The sequence below is a fragment of the Lutjanus erythropterus genome, chromosome 7, assembly GCF_056507025.1.
Source record: "Lutjanus erythropterus isolate fLutEry1 chromosome 7, fLutEry1.hap2, whole genome shotgun sequence".
In the NCBI taxonomy this organism is placed as follows: domain Eukaryota; kingdom Metazoa; phylum Chordata; class Actinopteri; order Lutjaniformes; family Lutjanidae; genus Lutjanus; species Lutjanus erythropterus.
This window is the reverse complement of record NC_139323.1, coordinates 26,827,574-26,849,671: the sequence shown is the minus strand read 5'-3', so window position 1 is coordinate 26,849,671 and position 22,098 is coordinate 26,827,574. Positions and strand designations below refer to the sequence as shown.

Here is a 22,098-nt window from a genome sequence, read left to right as displayed (position 1 = left end):
AATGGCTTCACAGAAACAGATTTCAACCAAAATTTTAGAATGTCATGGTCTACTTTTAACTACATCTGTCAGCACCTTGCCACAGGACACATCAGGCATAAACGTCACACGAATTTAGATTAGACTGAAATATTCCCTTATTTGGTATAATAACAACACTTTATCCAATTCAGTATCCATTTGGGCCATGGCCATTCAGAGCACCTGCCCTTCCAATGTGCCAACTGACCCTTCACTAAGGCCCATCCTCTGTTGCTAAGCCTGCCAAACTTCTACATTCTAACACTGCACTTATGCAGTGTGATAATGGTGGAAGATATAACATTGAAATTGGGGGTAATTATTGAAACATGAGGTCTTTGAATCATTAGAGACGTATACAAAAGCAGCTTCTCATTCCTAGCTTGCAACGGTGGATATTGTCAGCTAAAATAACAACTCATAAGCAGATTTTATAATATATGTTAACTCCTTGACTCAGCCAAAAAGTCCATTTTAATGTTAACATCCGACACATTTTAAAACAAAAATCCTGTGAAAGTGTAAATGTAAAGTTACCCGACAGCTGCACACATGGTATAACATTAATGCAAAAGACTGAGGCTAAAGCTAACTTACATCCAGCAAGCATTGCTCGGATGGTGAAATACAACAGGTATATCTACATGATAGATGACAGTAATATACTCATTAATGTGGGAAAAGGAAGCGCAGAGACTCGATTAGTGCAGCAGACTTGTAGACAGGTAACTTAGCCCAGCCAGACCACAGTTGTGGAAGATAGCCAGGATCGACTTATACCTGAGACAGCAAGCCAGAAAGAGATGCATTGTCGTCAGCCCACTTTGATTCTGCATCAGCCCACATCCTCCTCCTCAAAGCCCCACATAACAAATGCAACTGCAGTGGTGTCTAAGAAGTTTGTCTGAGGGTAAAGTTACTACAGCTAGTAAGTTAGCGTTAATTAGCCGGACATGCTAATGTTTGCAGCTTATGTTTGAGCAGATGGAGACAGAATTCAATCCATTCACCACATGTGTGGTCTTGTGTTTCATGTTTTTGAGAGGCTACAGAAAAGGCATCACCGTCTAGACTCATGAAACGCTGAGTATTGCTCTTCTCAGAGCTTCCTGCACACCATGTCAGCATGTAGAGAAATGGCAAGCTTGTCAGTCCTAGTTACGGTTGCTAAGCTATGATTGGACAGTTGCTGTTGGAGGTGGGGCTTAGCAAAGGGTCAATTGCTCTGCCCCAGAAAGTGCTGCTTGTAGCTTTGTCAGGAACCAACCACCAACACAAACACAGTCCTTTGAGGGCCAGCTACAGCAAAATTGTATGGTGCATAAAAAATACATAAAAATCTGAGAAAGTAACTTTTTCCTGTTTGGTCCAGAGATGTTCTGTACTACATTTAATAACAGGTGCTCAAAATTTGCTGGAGGAGTAGAAAAACAAGAGATTTGGATAAAATTTAAAATCAGTGACACAAATGGGCATGGCTTTTATGGATATATTCATCTAGACTCACACAATCCATGAAAATGTGTCAAAAAGTTACAACATAGTTAAAACCTAAGTTAAATTGTAATATAAAATGTGTTATTGTGTCAGCATCAGGCCAAATTGAACATGACTCCCGTGGGTCCTCAGCAATACACCCGCCAAGTGTAAAGTAGATCAGATGAATGGTTCTCAAGATATATGAAGGACATACAAACAGAGATTCCTTCCTTTATAGCCAGATTAGATTAGATAGCACCACCTCACACAAAAGCAGTTCAAAGTTCTTTACATAAAACTAAATAAAACAACAAAAAGCTTATAACAGAAATATAATATATATATATAAATATGGTGTGTTAATTCAAGAAAATACTTGACTGAAAAGGAAGATTTTCAGTGTGTCCAAGATCAGCAGACATCTGCTCCATTTGTTCATATAAATGCTGAATGTCATCTCACCAGACTTTAAAAACATGCCGTAGGCACATGGAGGAGATGGTCGTTTCTGTGTCAAATGTGCACCCCAGTTTGTGGCGAAAGGAAAGGTTTCCACTTCAATACTTTTACACATATTGGGTTTTAGTGAGGTCAGAAGAAAAGAAAACATACAGCAGTATGTATGCTGTATAAGGATGTAGAGCCAATGTCTTTGTTAATGCCACAGTAATGCCAAAGTATAATAGAAGATGGATGTACCATACATTTATAATTGTAAGGCCACATATAGTGTATGAAAATCCATTTCAGCATATGACAAGTTGTGTGCAGTCCATTCCTGCTTTATAATTAAACTTTTAGCACCTTCATTAAAATTCTGCTTGCGAGCAAGGCCTGGAGAGCAACAATAGCAAATGTCATGTTTCCTGGCTGCCAGCATTATATACACGCTGCACAGGCTGACAACAGTGGTGGAGGCTTACCCTTTCTATGAGACAAAACTGGTTTTCACCTCCAAATTATGAAGCATTGGTTGGCAAATTGCGGGCAGCTGCACCTGGAGTATCGAGGCTTCAGGGTACCAGTAATGAATTGGATGCAACCTATTCTACAGCTGCACTGGTAGGCCTACAAATTGGTGCATCACAGGCAAGGTGATTAGCATTTTCATGGTTTGGAAGGTGAGATAAGCAATAATGGTTAAGCAATTATTTTTTGGGACACGATCACCGGATTTCTCTCAGCCCAGCTCATCTCAGTGGTTCTCTAAATAGAAGCCATTCAGTGAGGATACATGCTCTGTAGTAACCTGGTCATCTTTCTGTAGTAATGTGATTATCTCATGTAAATGAGAGTTTCAATTACCTTAATTTTGCATAATTACCTGCATTTTTTTCTTACCTGTGCAGTAGACTTAAAAGAAGGAATGTATGACTGTAAATGCATTGTAAAGGAATGAAAGATGTTTGTAGTTGTGTCATCTTATGTCTTAACAATAGTCTTTAATAGTAAAAGCCCGATGCACATACGCATTTTCATTCATCGTGCCTGATTAGACCTCCTCTGTAGGTGCAGACTCACCAGATTTCCCCATTCATTTCTATAATGAACAGATAGATAGAGAAGTATCTGCCCCCAGCCCTGAATACAATGCGACTGAAAATGCTCTGCAGCCAGCTTGAAAGATGGGGTGGTATTAACCTCCCATTCAGGAAATATTGATTGTTTATATTTATGTCTATATTAATAGATGGAAAAAGAAAACAAGCAGCAGAAAAGGAGGCCTACTGCTTTACGGTACTACAAACAAGGACAGTGACAAAGGTTAATGACAGTAACGTTTTTGATCATTTCCTGTCTTCCATCCTGCCTTCTTTTTGCCACAACACATGACAAAACCGCCAAGGCAAATTCTGGTCAGGCCGCACCACTTATCATTCTCACTGGTCAAGGCAGTTTGTGACCTTATGTAATTTCAGTAGAGCTGGATGATTTGTTCATTTGTAACAGGGGGGATGGCCCAATGGGAGCACCCCTTCCCCCAACAAACAACTAACGCATACATGTACACCTCCCAAAGGAGATTCTTTCTATGATCCACAAGCTCTTCTGGGACTACTACTCATTTGATCATCAAGGTGACAGACAGTTCTAAAGGGTACAGGCTACAACAAAGTATAGAACTGAGTATTTGCAGTATACAGTTTAGAGAATAAAATAGGTCCAACTCGAATCCGACAGAGGGACAGGACTGAAAGAAAAAGATGCAATTACATATATATCTGCTACTTCTGCACCATGGACAGTGCCATGGATTTATCAATACACTTTGCAGTTAGGCTACATTAAGTCTACCTTTATAAATGATTAATAGGTTGGAAATACTTAATCAAGATCCAGTTGCTGCTTAACACTAATTAATGTGTTTAATAAGGCTAGTTCCTAACATTTATAACTGGCAAAAAGAATCTTTAAAATACATCACAAGTTTCTAGTGACGTACTACAATGAATCTGGTAATTCTTTATTAATTTACAGCCAAATAAAACTTTTGGACTGTTAAGAGACTTTAGCAATGGTTAAATGCTAGTAACCTAATAATTAACAAATATCTGATGATGTTTACAAGTATAAATGCTGCTGAAGGAGAGGACGGAGTGAACTCTGTAAGAAGTTAGATCTGAGGCTTAAAAGTACAGATGAATGTGGGCGAATGCGTTTGACTGTTTGGCAAAAAACAGCAGACCATTGTTGCCATTTTCATGTAATGTGGCGTAACAGCTTATTAATGATTTATAAAGTGTTGACAACCTAATTAGCAACATAATTATAGACCACTTATGAATATTTATATGGGTATTCTTATCGTAAAGTACCGACTACAATATTTCAGAGCCATGGTCAGGGCCATAGAGTCTAACTTGTACAAACGTCAGTCACATAAAGGATCAATGAGTTGGGCAGACTAGAATTTCTCTGCACTCACTCTGCTTCAAGAGGTTGGAGGAGGTTGGGGGTGGCAGGTTAACAAGGAGGACTGCATCCCCCTTCATACTGCCTGCTGGCTACGCCCAGCTTCAATCTAAGAAGAGCTCTTATCAGCCAGAAAGGAAAAACACTTATATGGGTTTGCAGGATTTTCACACCCAAGTTTGACTAAAACTGCAATTAAAAGTGGTTGCCAGCAGCTTAGCAAAAAAATTTGAACATATATAGAGGAGGAAGAGAAACTACATTCTCTCTCACCACGGAGCCTGTCCTCTCAGTCCAAAAACAGCTCTGCAGGCAACAGCCACAGCATCATCACTAAGACACTGAAAATGCCAGTTTGGTTTCAAAAATATGGTTAGGGGTTTGGGAGACATCTTCTTCTAGATCAGCTGTATGTGCATTAACCAGGTAATTACAGTGCATGTAAAAGCAATCTCCGATGTCCTGCCTTACACCGATTTCTTTCAATTACCATGTGTTGTATGTGCATGCAATCACAGAGATGTGTTTGTGGTGAGGGTGATTCTCCATCAGCCAATGAGCAAACAACAGCTGTGTTTTGATGTCTGTTAGAAAAGCTTGAAAAAGAAGTTGGCCACCACTCAAAAGTACTAATCCCCAACTAATGCAGCAATGCAGCCATATGCCAGTTGTAAAACATTACTGGAACATGTAGCCAGGAGTCAGTTTGCAAAGAGCAGGGTCTGACTCAAAATACGCAGTTTATGACTAAATGTGGTAAACAGAGTGGCAATAGGAACTTTAATTTAATGAAATATTTTATAACATATACTGTAAGATTCTCTGTGCTCCTGACATAAACGCAACCCAAGTACAAACTCTTAGAAATGTTAAAAAGACTGCAAAACCTCTAATATCTGAGTGGATAAACACACTCTGAATCACTTCAGTGTATCTATGTCAAGATGCTGTGAATAAATGATGTGCTGCAAAGGAGCACAAATGTGTGTTCCTAAAATGACACACAGACAAGATGAAACCCTTTTAGCAGTGCAGGGATGTCAGTATAGAGAGTGTGGTGTCATCTGTATCATGACCAAAGGGCTGAACTTCACTTAATGTTAACATACCAGGGACTCTTGTAGACATTATGATGCGAGTTTCATGCTCAGCGAGAGCCTGAACTGTATTTTCTGTTTGCCCTTGCAGCTGGTGAGTGAGCAACAAGAGAGCCGCCCGCTTTTAAGCCCTTCCATCGACGATTTCCTCTGCGAGACCAAGTGTGATGGGCTTTCCCGCCCAGTGACTTCTAACACAGCTGGTACAGTACAGTTATTTTTCTGTCTGCAAAACTCTGTGTCTAGCCTAAATGATGACATGCAAACATAAAGGTGACTACCAATTGCTTCAAGTAATTTTTCAATTGAAGTCATTTTTTAATTTGCCATTTAAGATGCCATTTAATCATTAAGACCATGTTAAATGATTAATACGGAACACAAACATATATCTCTTTTCTGTTGGTAAACATCATGTTTTTTTGTGGGAAGAGCTTAGGCAAAACAATTCCCTTGCAAGTTTTGTTGGCTTGTTTCTTAACATTGGCTGAAGAAAATACGAACTCTACTGAATATGTACAGTCACACACTCTCGAGGACTATAAGAATTACTTGAAAAAGTTCACATTAACAAATGGGACCAGAGAGGTGAACCTGTACATGCTCACTCGATAGACCATCTTTCTATAATTTCCATATGGTTAGGCGACTGGGCAAACAGATTGTATATATAGTCCATTGCCAGTTGGGTTTTTTTGGCCAATTTTTGACATTTTATTTTGCTAATTTAATGGTCTGCACAAGTGACAGGTCAGCGGCACAGTACACACTGGGCTGGAGGATGTGTGAGGGGAAAATGACCTGTAGCTTGCCAGACTATTTTAACATCTAACATGGTGAATTAAGGATTTATTTTGACCAAACCAGAGTTTTTGATTGTTATAACAGTGGAAAAACTGAGCAAGACAGCTTTGGAGAGCTTTACTTTGTTTCTGTCTGTCGAGTTTAAATAAAGTGTGTTTTACAGAGTTAACAAGGAGATTAAAGCTTCTCTTAGCTTAGCTTAGGTAAAAGAGAATGCAGGTGATCAGATAAAATTTGAATTTTGAGCTATTACTACATCAATTCTAGCACCCAAAAACACAGCACGATAACAAAAATAACATTCTGACTTGGTTATGTAGCCTGCTACTCAGGTGTTTCGTGTTTGCCTTCAGTTTTTCCTTTGTTTTGCCTACAGCTGACATCGTGATGCACTCGTGACGTCAGCACTAAAAAGGGTCTGTAGAGGAAAAGGTCCTTGTGTGGCTGTTAACAAGTGAGGGACTTGCCTCCTGGAAACATGTTTTATCAACCATAGCAACAGCACTGAACAGGGTATTTTTTATTCAGCTGTGCCATCTGTGTGTTTATTAAATCAACATCATACCCATGACCACCATTACTAGCAACACAAAGAGTGTATTATCTGAGGTTTATAAGCAGAACAAAAGCTCTCTAGTAACCACATAAGTTGGATGTGACAACAATAGGCCTAATGCATGGCTGCCTGCACAATAATTCACTGTATCTGAAGTACATAATTAATGTGCACTGCCATTTATGTGCTTGATTTTAAAAGGGATCATCAATGGACAATACAATACCAATTCCAATGCAGATTTTCTCTTGTCTCTTGTTTGTCAGCTAATAATTGACTGTTGTCCTCCATGCGCTTACTCTCGCTGTTGAGTTACACTGTATACTAATAGAGGATTTCAAGTAAATAATTACATTTATTTGACAATAGCCAGGTTTTCATCCAAATGTAGCACAAATTAGGACCAAATTTCCACAAAATCTGCAACACAAAATGTGAATTAATCTGCATTTCCATCTACTACATTTATACGAATATTAGTTGGGGTAGGTTGGGTGCATCAAAATAAAAATGGTACTGATTGTCTAGCCAGGTGCCATTACTGCAGATGCGCCACAAGATGATGTAATTACTAAACCTTGGTCCAAGTTAGATTTTAGTTGGAAAGTAGCTCAGTCTATCTGAACATTAACTATTTATATAAGGGCAACGTCTTGACATGAGCAGAGCACATGTGAAATTTATGTTCAGTGCCTCCCTTAGTACAATATGTGTCTTATACAATATTTATTATAACTTTTTCATTCTGCTAGGAAATAAACTAAAAATCAACTAGGTCAAAGAACACAGATAATGTTCTGATTTCAACAGATGCTAAATGCCATCTTGGTTTCCACATGGATGGAACCTTGATCACTGAGCTGTACGATCTTTTGAATGACGATTTGCAGGACCATACTGCACAGCTGACATGTGTCATCTCCAAACTGGACACTGGCAGTGCTGATTCACCCGGGCAAAGTCTGGGGGAATGTTGCGGGAAACGCTCCACCTTCTGTCTCTCAAATGCCTCCTGCTGCTTCCACTGACAGTGACGTATAGGTCTAAATATAGCTGGTCATGAATAACTTCCCAAAATGGTCAAATCCTGTCTAAAATTCGTTTTGTGTAACATTGTAAAGGTACACTGTAAAAACCAGTCACAAAGCCTTTGTGAGTTTGCTCAACTAAGGGCTAATTTATTGTGTCAATTTAGGTTAAGAAATTAATCTAAAAGGCTATCTTAACTTTGTCAAAATTAACATTTTTTTTATGACATTTGAAAAAGATTTGTAAAAAATGATAAGTTTGACAAACTTAAGACAGGACTTTGAGTGAACTTAAGTTTGTTACACTTAACATTATTCAGATCTACACATGTACTTAAGACAGCACTTTAATTGAACTAAAGAACATGTGTAGATCTGAATAATACTTAAGGTAGTATTGTGAGCCTTTGAACAAAATAGCCTTTAGTTGAATAAACAGCTTTCCAGCTGGTTGTTATGCTAGGTTTTTTCTCTCTCTCTCTTTTTATTATAGCTTATATGCCATTTAAACACAAAAGTTTTGGAAATCAAAAATGTTCTGGATAAATCCTTGTACACATGAAATCATCAGTGCCAACTGTTTGTGAAAGAGGAACATCTTGTGTTCAAACACTGCTCCTCTGTGTAGACACTTTTCATATTCTCCACATGTTCACTTGGGTTTCCTCCAGTTGCTCTGATTTCCTCCCACAGTCTAAAGACATGCAGGTGAACTGGATCTTAAGTGTGATTGTCTATCAATCTGTTTTCACACTGTGATGGACTGGAAGACTCCAGCACTAAACCAAGAAAAGAAAATCAATGATTAATGATAATTACCAGCTAAAATATGCTAATCCACATGAGATCTTCATCATGTTGTGTTCTCTCTTGCATGTAGTTTTTACTTTCGTCTGGTTTTGAGGTTGATGACTATTTTTGCCAGTTGATGTAATTTTAAAAACTCCATTATAAATTATGAATTGGTTACATGGGTATCTGGGGTTTGGAAACACACTGCTCAAATAAATGTCTACTTAAAACTACTTAATTTTTTATTTTAAGGAAGAAAATGGGAATAAGTCTGAAGCTATAAACTAAACCATGTTCTTCCCACTCTAGTTAGGATATCCATCACCACTCGTTTCTAGGTATAGGCTGAAACTAATTTATTCAAGAAGACCCTCTGATCACCACCCCCTTGCTGCATAAAATCTCCTCTCCTCAATACAAACTCAAAAAAATCTTTTTTTTTCTTTTGTCAGCACTTGGCGCTAACATGCTAGCTCAATAGTCACAGGAACTCTAAAGACACAACAGTTCTCACCTTTGAATTCTTCACAACTGATTGCTTCAGATGCCACTGATCAATCAATTTATGATCAATCACTTCTTTCTTGAGGCTTACTGTCTGCTAAATGTAAAATTGTAACCCAAAATGTTGTCCTATTAGAAAGCTTCCAATTGACCATTGGCTTCACCCTTGCCTGAAGAGCGACTGTCCAACTATAACTAGTCAAGCTTTGAATTCAAATTTCAAGTCACTGCTCTAGTAAGGACGACACTCTGTTAGAGTTTGGGGGCTCATGTCTTTTTTATTATCTTCCCAAACACAAAAGTAAAATAGCAAGTTTTAAACTATGTTTTTCTGCTATAACACAAGCTGAAAACGTTTCATAAACATCGTCATTAGCTAACGACATTATTTTGTTGGTTTAAGGGACATGTTTTTTAGTTTAGGACTGACATTGCCATTGTGTGATATTTTCTGAACTGCATAAGAGCTAGCTAACACTACAGCTCTGTCCTGCTCTACTGGATTCAAAGAAGTTCACACTCAAGCAACCTCAGCTGAACTTGCTACCCACAATAGTGCTTCATTAGTCACACTCATCAGTTTGACCTAATTCTCAAACCGTCTTCTCTTGTTTTGGTGGAACCTTTGCACGTTTGGGAGGCGAGCCCTGGTATTAAAAAGGCTAAATCCCTGCAAAAGAAAACACCTCATAAAACAGTAAAACCAAGCAGACCCGCCTTTCTGCTTAATCTAAAACCTCTGTCTTGGAAGTTACTGTTTTTCATAGCTATAGTTTGACATTGAAAACAATAACACATAGATAATCGAAGGAGCAACCTATTCTCATCCCTATTCTTCAAATAACAATGTCCTAGTATGAGCACCAAAACCCTTGTGAGTTTTTATTGCAGCACCATTGAATGTTCTGACAGGCTGCATCAAAGTGTGGTTCAGCAACCTGACTGCCTAGAACTGCAGATAGCTTCAGAGGACTGTAAAGACAGCAGCAAAAATCACTGGCACAGAGCTACCACAACCCCACAGCATTTACACCAATCACTGTAAAAGGAAAGCCCACAACATCATTAAGGACACCAGCCCCCCTAATCATGTTTGGTTCTCGCTCGTTCCATCTAAAAAACATTACTGGAGCATCCAATCGCACACCACCCGTCTGAGAAATAGTTTCTTTCCACGGGCAGTCAGGTTGCTGACCAGCTGATGCATTTTTACACCATACTTGTTGTGTATATCATGTCTAGACTTTGTGTACACACTGTGTTATGTTAAAGAAGAGTGAGCCAGAGCACAAAAATTTCATAGTATTTTTAGTGCACAACAGTTAAGTTGAACTTTTGTCACGGCACTTTGGCATCTCATACAACTGCACAAGGAACAGTTTAGGTTGTGTGGCACACAGAACCATCTATTCACTCTAATATAAACTTATTCACGGTGCTATAAGATGCTGTGAACATCCAAAATGTTCTCATCCCAGCACGTCAACAGACAATGCTGCTTTGTCATGCTCCTTGGTGTCTCATACTGTATGAGACCTTTCTGCCTTTCAAACATTTTAAACACAGGGATCAACTGAATAGGGTCAAAAGAGTTGCAAGCGGCTGGCCCCTGGCCTAAACCTGCTCAAACTGTGACGGTCAACCACATAACTTTGACAATAACATTATATGGAAATTAATAAGGTTGCTTTTCAAACTTTTTAAATTCCATATACCACTGTTGCAGGCCTAAAGTGATTCTTATGTTCTCCCGTACCCTACGTCTACGGCTTGATGCCTTTCCCTCTAAATTTTGCTGTTGATTCTCCCCATGCTACCTAGAGATGCCAAATCCAAAATAAGAAAAGTCTCGAAGGAAAATAAAGAATTTAACAGTTGTACTTTCAGATAGACAAAAATGGCTCTTTTGATAGTAAAGGCTACAGACCCCTGGTTAAGGCACAAAAAGGTAAATTAAGGCACAATAAGGGTAAATTAAGGAAACAAAAATACTTGGGTAGATTTAGGACTAAACCATGTTTGTGGTTACAATAAGTACGTCACATGATGTCACTGGAGCAACCCACAAGGCAAAAGTCACATGACAAGTCACATGATGCACATACCATCATATACATTACATATTTTAATAATGTTTTGGTTTCACATGGACACAAACCCTGGTCCTTGGGTCAAAGTCCTGTGTTTGTTTGAGCCATCCACCATGGCATCAACCATGCATGTCCGTATGAGTCGTCAAGTCAAAATTTGGTGGTAAATTGAGCAGGAAAACTGCCACTGCTGTTACTGTAAATTGTACCCTCTATGTGTTGTGCTATTGTGAAGGACTTGGTGAACTGTCCTGGCACATTTAAACACCTTTAAGGTTTTCTTGATGGCCCAGTAACACACAACAGCTCAGTAATGTGATGAGTTTGACTCTGTTGTATTAATATGTCATTCCCCCTCTCACCCCACATTTTCTGTCAGTCTGAGTTATGTTGTAAAGCTGAAAAGCTTAAGACTGTTCAAATACTCAATGGCCACATTAATTGGCCCACCATCAGTCCACTGGTCACCACAGAGCAAATCATGATCCATTAGCTAACTATCCACTATACAAGCATCCATGTTAATATATCAAGGTGAGAAGGAAAACTTATTTGTCTGAACAACTGGCTTCCCAGTCTCATCATTTCAAGAAGACTCGAGGGTGCCAAAACATTTCTGACATCATTGCCTTTTCATGAACAGCCTGGGTTTCTTTTTGATGCTGAAAACTCTTCAGGCAACCTTCCCCACGAGTGTGTCTCCCTTGATTTGTAATTGTACTTGTCATCTAAAGAGCACAAGGCATGGAAGACAAGCATACTCTCTAATTACGCAGAGATTTCAGTCAACAAATGCTCTCAGTTGGTTGTCATGAAACAGCAGTACGCCAATTATGCAGTCATGTGTCTGTAGTTTTGAGTTTGCATTGCACAAAAAAACAGTCAGGGTCCTTGAAAATGAGCAAGAAAACTTTGTAGGGTATTCAAATAACCAATGCATTAAAAGACTTTGAGGACGGAGGTTATGAACTTATCGTATCATGTGTTTGGTCTTCAATGATATAAAGAGGAAAAATGTCGCACAGAATTAGGAGACTTTGTATGCATTTCACCGTTTGCTTCTGTTGTATTTATTCATTTTCATTTACAGCAACACAACTGGAAAAACCAACCCTCTGATTTGACTCAAACCACAGCAAATCAAATTACTGAAACATAAACTAAATATGTGAAAGAAATGTGGCTGTAAATAGAGCACAGAAAAAAGCAGCAGTGGGGAAAAAGTGTGTAGTGTGGGTTTGAATGAAAGATATCTAGTAGATATAAATTCTTCTGGAAAAGACTTACTGACATACCAAGTCATACAGTGTATTAAACTAGACAAAAACTAGAAATAATATGTTCTTGATTGAACTGTAGCTATACCCTAATTAGATACCATACACAAGCCATAACAAGCCATACTTTTTATTAAACTGGACAAAACCTAGGAACAATATGTTCTTTATTACACAGTATTAGACCCTTTATCATAAATACCAGTGACTACAAATGATTCCCTCAGCTGATTAGCTTAGCTGATCAGCTAGCCTAAGCAAAGTGCATTTGCGGAGATGCTTTTAAGTTATATCACGCTTATCTGGCTACTGATACCCACAATCATTTATTTTACACCTGCCTTGCCCTTTCACAACCTAGAAACTGCAATGCTCACATGTCAATAGAGTTCACATATCAGCCTATTGTGCAGCTGCACCGACTGACTGAATATTTTTTATCTTTTGCTCAAGATAAAAAAGAAATATTGCCTTACAGGACTTTAGGCATATTATGTTCATTCACTAGCACTTGGACTGTGTGAGTGGGTGTAGGGATGAGTGAAAAATAACACAGGCATTTATGTAGCTGTAAAGGTCTTGTGTAATTTCTAATTTGAGCATAATTTGGTATAACAGTGCCCCAAATTACCTTCTGTTAAAGCCTAATAAGGGTCTAACAGTGGGAATTAATACACTCTAGTTTACAGTACAGTTCTGTTGTAATGTATGCCTAATTACCCTCTAATAAAGTCAAATAAGGATATGATAAAGGATCTAATATTGTCTAATAAAGAACATTTATTACAGATTATGGCTTGTCTTGTCGATTTAGTGTACTGGTAGCTGTATGGTGTCTAATTAGAGAATAGCTGTGCCCAATAAAGAACATATATTATTTCTAGTTTTCGTTTAATTTGATACAAAGTATGTCTGATGTCTTACGTACTATAAAATAAACTGACCAAATTACTTAGTTCATTCAAACATCTTCTTCTAAGTTCAATTAAACTTGTCATCAGCACAGTTTCAACTCTGTCACTGAGCGTGCAGCCATGAAGCTATATGAACGACAGCACAGACAAAAGTTGAGCCCCTTCACAGAAGGCTCTGTCCTTCTTTGCCGCTCTACCAACCTGAGATTGAATTACTTAATTGACCAAACTGGAGCTCCTCAAGGGGCTGCCTTATCCTTATCAAACTGTGCAGTGGGCTGTAGTATATTTAGATTCTCTGAAAAGAGCAGCAGCAAATTTTTTAGATGTCGACCCAGGAGGCAATAATACCATGACAGCTTAAGTGCCCTTGACAGCTCAACTCACCATGTCGGAAAATGTGTAGATCAAAATCAAACCTTCATGCAGTACAAAAAGTGAAACCTGTCATTCTATCTTATTACAAAAAGAAAGTGTCCGCCATTTAATAGAGTGAACAACCTTGACATAACTGCAAAATGGAAGCTCAACTATTGATATTTAAAATGACCATTCACAAGTTGAATTGATATTAAATCTCACTAAATTTCAAAGGGCTTTAAGGCAACAAAAGAAGAAAGAACAAGAGATGGAAATAGTGTTTTTCCAGCAATAAAGGGCAGTCGAAGGACCCATTTATACCTGAATATAAATATGATGTAGCAAATTTATTCAGTAACACATCATAAATGTTGGAAAACTGCATGTTTGAGTAGTCAAATTGTATTGCCAAATTACTTATAAATAAGTGCAAAGACATTCAGATGATTTTTATCAATATTGTTTCCCTTGAAAGCAAAATTCACAAAATTATCTAGACATTCAATATATATCCTATATCCTATATATCCTTCAGAAGTGAAACCTGTCTAACACAAAATCCCAGATGAGGATAATGCATTTTTATATATCACCAACAGATGTAGAAGTCATATTACTGGTGCAATCTACAGTACATTTGTCCGTTAATGTCCTTCGTGCATGTGGAAGATATGAGCCTGTTCAGTGCACATTGATGCACTGCCTCTGTGAAAAGAGGAAGCCTAAACTACTGTAATGTCCCTCACAGTTTTGTCATCAACACTGGACCTGCTGGACCTCAGTGAACCTGGCGAGAGAAGGAACAGCAAGGACAGAAAGAGTCCCCTGTCGTCCCGGGGCAACGTCCAGAAGAACTCTAACAGGAAGAAGACGGATGAGACGGAGCTGATCCAGGTGGAAGTTGAACAGACAGGACCAAGCATGAGAACCCCAGAGAGGGCGTCACTAGACTCAGGTAGAGACGGATTGTAAAACTTTGGATTTTTCACAGTCTTTTAGAAGAGCAGAGACAGTGCATTGCTAATATGCAATTTACAGGCAAAAGGGATGATAATGCAGACCAACCATCAGTTACTTGATATGCATTGAAAAGCCTGCTCCACGGAAACAGCAACATCATGGTGCACGGTGGAAGCACTTAACAACACATACACTAGAGATAATAGCCTGCATTTCTGTAGCACTAAGAACACAAAACTGTCAAATACAAAAACCTGTCACTGAATATATATTTGTTCAGATTCCTGATTATTCTTTTTTTTTTTTTTTTTTTTTTAATCTAATCGTACCTGGATTTAATTTGAAATTTGACCATTTAATTTATGCTGGAGTTCTTGTATAGTTGCTTTTATTCAGATAAAATTAAACAGCAGAGTTGTTAATTTTGTTAAAGCCACTGGAAACCCAAATCCACAGCAGTGGTAATTTAGGTCTTGCTTACATGTTAGTGAGCATCTAAAATAAATTCAAAATATTGTCACATAAGCTTTTTGTACACTTTCCTGATATTGGGTTTGAAATGATTGTGATGATGTTTGGACATTTATTAAGAAAATTAGGCAATTAATTCCATGAACCAGTCTTGTGGATGCTCAATGAGACACTCATGTCATATTTTGCTGCTTCATGCCAAACTTTCAGAAGCTTCAAGTGAAAAAAAAGTGTTTTGTAAATACATATTTATGTTTCTCAGTCAGTTAAGTTTTTCATAAAGGTATATTTTGGTATCAATCATAAAAAAAAGGTATCGTATTGGCACTAATATACAAAATTTCACACAATACCCAGGTCTACCAACATGTACTGTGAGTTGTGATACTACAGTAGATATAGTAAACTGCCATACTGGACAGCATGCAACAATGAGCTGGTAAATCATACAGTGAGTGTGAGTGAGTGTTGAACATCTAAAAAAGATTAAACATAACATTTCATCCAGTACCCTGCTTTATCTTTCCATCAACTATCTCTAGTTTCTCAAAAGCCATAAAACTCCCCCAACCCCCTACATATCAAACAACTTGGAATCCCATCATCCCCTGGAGGACTGACCTCACACATGTTCAAGATGGGCTAAAGACAGATCAAGCCAATTTACTGTACTGAAAGGGATCATCTTTAAAGACGCTAAGAGGAAATGGCCAATTAGTTTCGTATTTGCCAGTTGAAAAGGTTAAAGTCTTCAATGAGAACTAATTATGCAGAGTGAGTCAAACTACAGTACAGTGTGGTGAATAATTCATAGCAGTGAGATTGATTATAACTCTAGTGTCATTTAGCAGCAAAACTTTATGTCCTGCTTTTTTGTTTTTTTTTACTTTGGACACCCACAGCACTAATCGTCTCACTATCAGAGAGATTCCATTAGTGGTTGTAATTCAGTGTTAAAAGGTTTATTTTTAAACTAATGGAAAACAAAACTAGTTTCTTTTTTAGTGTATTTTAGTGTAATTGTTAATGGCATTGCAAAATTGAAATGCACTTTCATTTTTTGCTCTTTTCATTTGTCCAAATTAACAGATAATAGATGTCCTGAGAGGTGAAATCGTGAATCATTTGATTAAATGTGAGGGTGTTTTTGATTTAAAACAAATTAACTTAATTAGCATCCTTTGTCCTTCTTGATTTTATTATTTTATTCTTATTTTACTTCTGTCACCAGTCAATATTGGTTCCACGTTGGATAAATGGGAGGAGCTGAACCCCAACCCTGAGAGGAACGGCAACAGGAAATGGAAGCTGGAGAGACGGCGCTCTTCTAAAAATTCATCCAATGAGTTTCTGTGGTGGGTACTGTCCTGACCAGGCATTAATAGGATACTGACATTTTGTCTCAGTCCAATATTTATAGAAATGTTGGACAATTAAATGCCTCACAGTTTAAATTCTGTGCCAATACAGAAAGTAGTGTGGCCTTTATGTAGCAAAGTAGACCCTGAGGCCAAGGAAGTCAGGGTTTCTGATGAACATGTAGTGCAGACTTTCATACATGAGACAGTATTTAGCAGCTTAAGAGCCAGATATTTCCCTCTGAAGTTGGTGGAGAGTGAATATGGGAGTTTTATTTGCGGAAGGTGGGCAGAAACACAACCCTGAATAATGTTTTTCCACATCTGCTAGATGTGTGAATTAGAAACACAGCTATATGTTTATAAGGATGTCGTGTTTACAGCTTGTTGTGTTGCCCCCTGGTGGACAAAAAATTTGGGTTCTCACAAATAGCTTCTGAGCTCCCAACTATGGAGTCATGTGGCATGTGCCTCCTCCTCTCCAAGCTGCTGGTCACCTTGGTATTGCTCGTGCTGCTGGTGTTTTGTTGCACTACATCCAGCTCGAGCTGAAGCCGCGACCTCTCCTCGCTGTCAGAGAGATGATGGTCCAAGAGACAAAGGAGGCAGTGAGGTAGAGGTAGTGTGTCCAGCTTGTGCTGAAGCTGCAGCTGCTGTCTAACCCACTGATTGCACTGGGCGTGGCACGTCTGCACCATGGTTCTGATCCGTTCTTCACATGGCTGCATATCCCATCAGCAGTGTTTCAGCAGCTGAGCCTTCTGCCCACCTGGTTATGTTGACTTACTCAGATTTTGTGGATTTGGTCATCTTTCCTTGATATTTGTGCCGTTACAATGGATAAGAAGGCTAAGTAGTAAAATAGTTCATTTTTCATCTGTTTTTATGATCCCAAGTATGCATGCTGCAATTTATTTTTACAGTTGACCGGATTTCTCTATATTGTTTCTATATCTGGCTTCCTGCCTACTCGATCTGTTTGGTGCAGACTGACACAGCAGCCATCAAAAATAGTCTTGGCGCGTATTTGAAGCGGAGCAGAGCACAGACCGACTTCTGGGATGCACTAAAGCACGGGAGGTGGAATCACAGCATTCTATAGAATGGCTGCAAAGAGCAACAGTGGATGAGGTATAGCTGTAATGAGACGCAGCCGTGCCTGGTGGGATCAACCCATAAGACTGTCAGGGAGAGAGAAAGAGAGGCAGGCATGCAGCATGGAGACGCAGAACAACAAAACACTGGCAGCACAAGCGACACCAAGGTGGCCAGTGGGGAAAACATGTAAAACATGATTTTTTTCATTTTAAATACCAGTGAATAACTTCAGCATTTGATACAGCCTTACAAAAGCATTGATTGTTGTAGATTAAAAAAATGTTAACATTTAACGTAAGCATAGTTTTTGCCAAACTGCCCAATATCAGAATTCTTGTCTGGACAACGGGGTTGTTTGCATTCATGTAGAAGCGTCTGGATTTGGATTTGGGTCAGAAACAGCCCTCTTAAAGTTTCAGTGCCCTTCACAACTGGTTACTACCTGTTTAGTAGAGAAATCTTATGTTAAAGACTCAACTTGGTATGAATAAAACATTTCTGATACCTTTAAATAATAGAGTATTTCAAATGTGTGCAGATGTTAACCACCTGTCTCTCTTCTTTAGGTCCATAGACTGTAAAACCCAGTTAGAGCCATCGAATAAGAACTCTGTGGAAGTAAATACCAAAGTCGAGCCGGAGTCTGCCCTAGCATCTCAAGTAAGTGCTCAGTATGACAGGAGCAGGCAGTAATCATCATTATTGTGTGCTCTGTCTGCACTTGAAATCAACACTCTTTTGAAGTGCAAAAGCTTCACGTCTCTGTTGATGGTTAAGCCTCGGTAATAATATCATGAAATGATGAATTTAACTAGTTTATGAAGCAACTGCATGGTAATGCATGATAATGTATTAAATGTTTCTAATAAGACACCCTGTTGTGTAATTGTTTACCCCATCATTTTGTCCTAACACCTACAATTCTTCCATTTCAGCTCAACAGGCAGTATATTAGTGGAAGACATGTAAGCCTCCCTATGCATCCTTTCATACAATACTGAAAGACTTCTACATTTGCACCGGGAAAATAAAGCATCACAGCATCTCATAAAATTTGACTTAAAAGACCAAAAAGAGGAGATTGCATTGAAGCCAAAAGGCACCTTTGAGGAAATCCAGATATACTGTTGGCCTTGAGATTGTTCCTTTGTGGTGCTACGAGGTCCAAATGTCAAGCGCTTTCCTCCTGAGTTCATGTCTCTGTGTAGGTCTGCATAAGGGGTCTTGTTTCCAGACGCCATTATTAGATTAATAGCCTATGAATTATTCAGCAGCCTTACTCTGAGCCCATTAGTGCTGATCTCACCAAGCCAGCTAAACATACATCACCTTTTCAGCACTCTGATAAATAATAGATTTGGGATTAAAGATAACTGTCCGAAATGGAGGGAAGTTATTGGCAAACAAACACACTATATTTGTTTTGCTCAGGAGTTACATAATAGCTGACAGAGATACTGTAAGGAGTGGTTTTAGTTTCCTGCTTGGCAGTAACCAAACACACACACACACACACACACACACACACACACACACACACACACACACACACAATCAGAAAATGCATGCAAATAAGGGAGACGTGTTGCATGAGATTTATATATGACACAAGAAAATGGCCCAGAAATCTCAGCCTTAAGGAAAAATCCACCCTCAGATGATTGTGAAGTGTTAGATACCATCGGTCTGGAGTGGAGCCCAATACATTCCAGTGTGGCTAAGCTTGGAAGTCAGTGTTTACCATTAATTACCTAGACTGTGGAGGCCACAGCCTAATTTATTTTGTCACAGTTTCATTATGAATGGAAATTATTTTTACTCTGCTCATGACATACATATTTTTTTATCATTGTTTAGCCCAAAACAATGTTTTAGGTTGAAATGGTTCTATTTTTGCCTAAAAGCTTACATTTTTCTACAAACAATTTGAAAGGGGAAATTATAATGTGCCCTTCTACACAATTTTAGATTTGCTAAAAAATAAACCAGTTCAATACAGGTAATCATTTCTATTTAATTTCTCTGATGGCTTAAATTTATGCTCTAATTGATTTTGTGTTTTGACCAGTTGTGAACTGTGTTGAACTCATTTGTTGTGCTTTGTGGGCGCGACCTTTTGGCCGTGTCATTACCGTTCATATCTATACAACAAATGTAGCTATAATTAAAGTGATAGTTCACCCAAAAATTAATTTCACATAAATTTCACTCCATATCTACTCACCCCTGTGCTGACGTGATTGCAGGGTTGGGTGATTGGACAAATACATTGTCTATTGATGATGGGCTGAATCTAACACCAGTGTTTTTTTTTGGGCCAATTTTGGGGGCAATATTTGTCATTTTATTTTGCTAACGTAATGGTCTGCAGAGTGACAGCTGCTGCTTGGCATCGCACTCTCATCCAGTGGCACAGTACACACCCACCCACACACTTCGGACCAGGAGTGTGCTGAGCTGGTTGAAGAGTGAGAGATAAACAGCCTGCTCAGGCTCTTTGCACTTTTTTCACACGACGAATTAAGGATTTAATTTGACCAAAGCAGAGTTGGTGGTTGTGGGAAGAGTTGGCACACTAACAAAGACAGTTTTGCATTTTACATGTTTTTCTGTTGAGTTTGAATGAAGTGAATTTTCCGAGGATTTACCAAGCCAATTAAGCTTGTCTTAGTTCAGTAAAAGTTAGAAACTTGAATTTAGAAGGTGTACCGTTGCATTTCTCCATTTAAAAAGGAAAATGAGTGTGAGAATATTTCATTTCTTGACATTTTGTACGTTTATTTTGTTTATTGGATATGTACGCAGCGTGTTTAACGTAGTGAATTCGCCGCTTGCACACATCTCCCACCTGAGATCCGTGAGGATGGGAGGGGGGACGAAGATATTGACAATCACAGATTGATGGCCTGACAATGGTTGTTTGGAAATTTTTGGAAATCTCTGGATTTTTTCCACATGTTGTGGCAATGTTCATTCAGCTATAGTACTTGGATTTATTTTTGGCTTTCCAAAATTAAAAGTACAAAGGCAGAAGTGCAGGGAACGGATTGAAAGGTCTGTTTATCTCTATTAACATAAACTGGCAATGGTATCACACCCAGCTAACTAGTTTACTAGTAAAGTTACTGTTTGAAAGGTCCCTGATTCAAAACCCAACATCAGGCTGCATTGCATTCTGGTTTATTGAGTCTTGTGTTGGCAGACAAATTGGTGCGGCTGCATCTTCAACATTGACTTTCTTCCTGTGTTAAAAAATTCTGAGTCTGGAAAGAAGTCCTCTTTGTTTCTGGCACCAGAGCCTGACATCAACCTCTGAGATATTCTTGAAATTCCTTTAGGTATTAATCATATCTAAATAAATACAATCAGAACACAACAAAATGGTCAGCACCTGTTTTGTAAACAATGTTGGTGTGTTTTGGGGTGGATTTTTCCTTTAACAAGCCTACTCTTGCAGTTTTTTCACACAACACAGCAAAGACTATTATAAATGTGTTGAGATTTTCTTTTCACACTGCATGTATTTTGTTCTTGTGAATACAAAATGTAGTTACCTACAATAAATGGGTGAGGCAATTTCCATTAATACTAAGATTAAGTAACCTCAATTAATCTTGTATAATGGCAGTCTGTAGAGATGGGGATTTATAAAGGTACTGTCTGCCCTGACTGCCAAGCAGCCCTTTCTTAGGGGAAGTCACTGACTCCACACACATCCCTCAGTCTCTATAATGGATTTTTTTGCTAGCCCCGGGATACATATAATCATTGCTATTTACAGTAAATCTAGGGCCACATCACATCTGAGCATGAAAGGATATCTGAAAATCATTTACCCCTCGCAGTTAAATGTGTAGGTGTAATGTGGAATCATATAGACTATGCCACACTTTTGAAATGCAAAACCACATGTGCGTAATTGGTCGATTTTCATTTGCACAGCTGAGCAGACCAGGGCTCTATATGCAAGTTTGTAAGTGAGAGGCTATCAGCATATCCTGAGTTTGACACTGCATGTGCAGGTGCACGGGAAAGGGAGATGGTGGGGGGTGAAATTGAGAGAGGCTGGATGAGTAGCATGGCATTCAGATGAGGGGTGGGGCGAGATGCTGACAGTTGTGATTCCGCTGGCCTTCCTAAGCATGTCAGAGGCTTTGTCGAGGCAGGGATATTTACTCGTCCCTGAGAAAGCAGAGACGGCTGACCCTGCACACTCTCCCTGCCTGTCTCTCCCTCTGCTGATTGTGTGTATGTGTGTGATGTGATGTGCTATGTGGATGTGAGTGTGTACGTGTGTGTGTTTGTGATGTGTTGTGTGACTGTGCATATGTTTAATGGATTTTTCTTTGTGCATATATGTATATGTTATGAATTGT

At 38.8% G+C, this 22,098-nt stretch overlaps 1 protein-coding gene across 1 annotated transcript in view; it reads left to right on the top strand.

Moving 5' to 3' along the window:
* pex5la (peroxisomal biogenesis factor 5-like a) overlaps positions 1-22,098 on the top strand; it is a 69,256-nt gene that overhangs the window by 11,389 nt on the left and 35,769 nt on the right. The window contains exons 2-6 of the mRNA XM_084722252.1: positions 5,602-5,713; positions 14,584-14,790; positions 16,498-16,621; positions 18,289-18,382; positions 18,658-18,687. Coding sequence (XP_084578378.1) covers positions 5,602-5,713; positions 14,584-14,790; positions 16,498-16,621; positions 18,289-18,382; positions 18,658-18,687 — 567 coding nt within the window. The remainder of the gene's footprint in view (positions 1-5,601; positions 5,714-14,583; positions 14,791-16,497; positions 16,622-18,288; positions 18,383-18,657; positions 18,688-22,098) is intronic.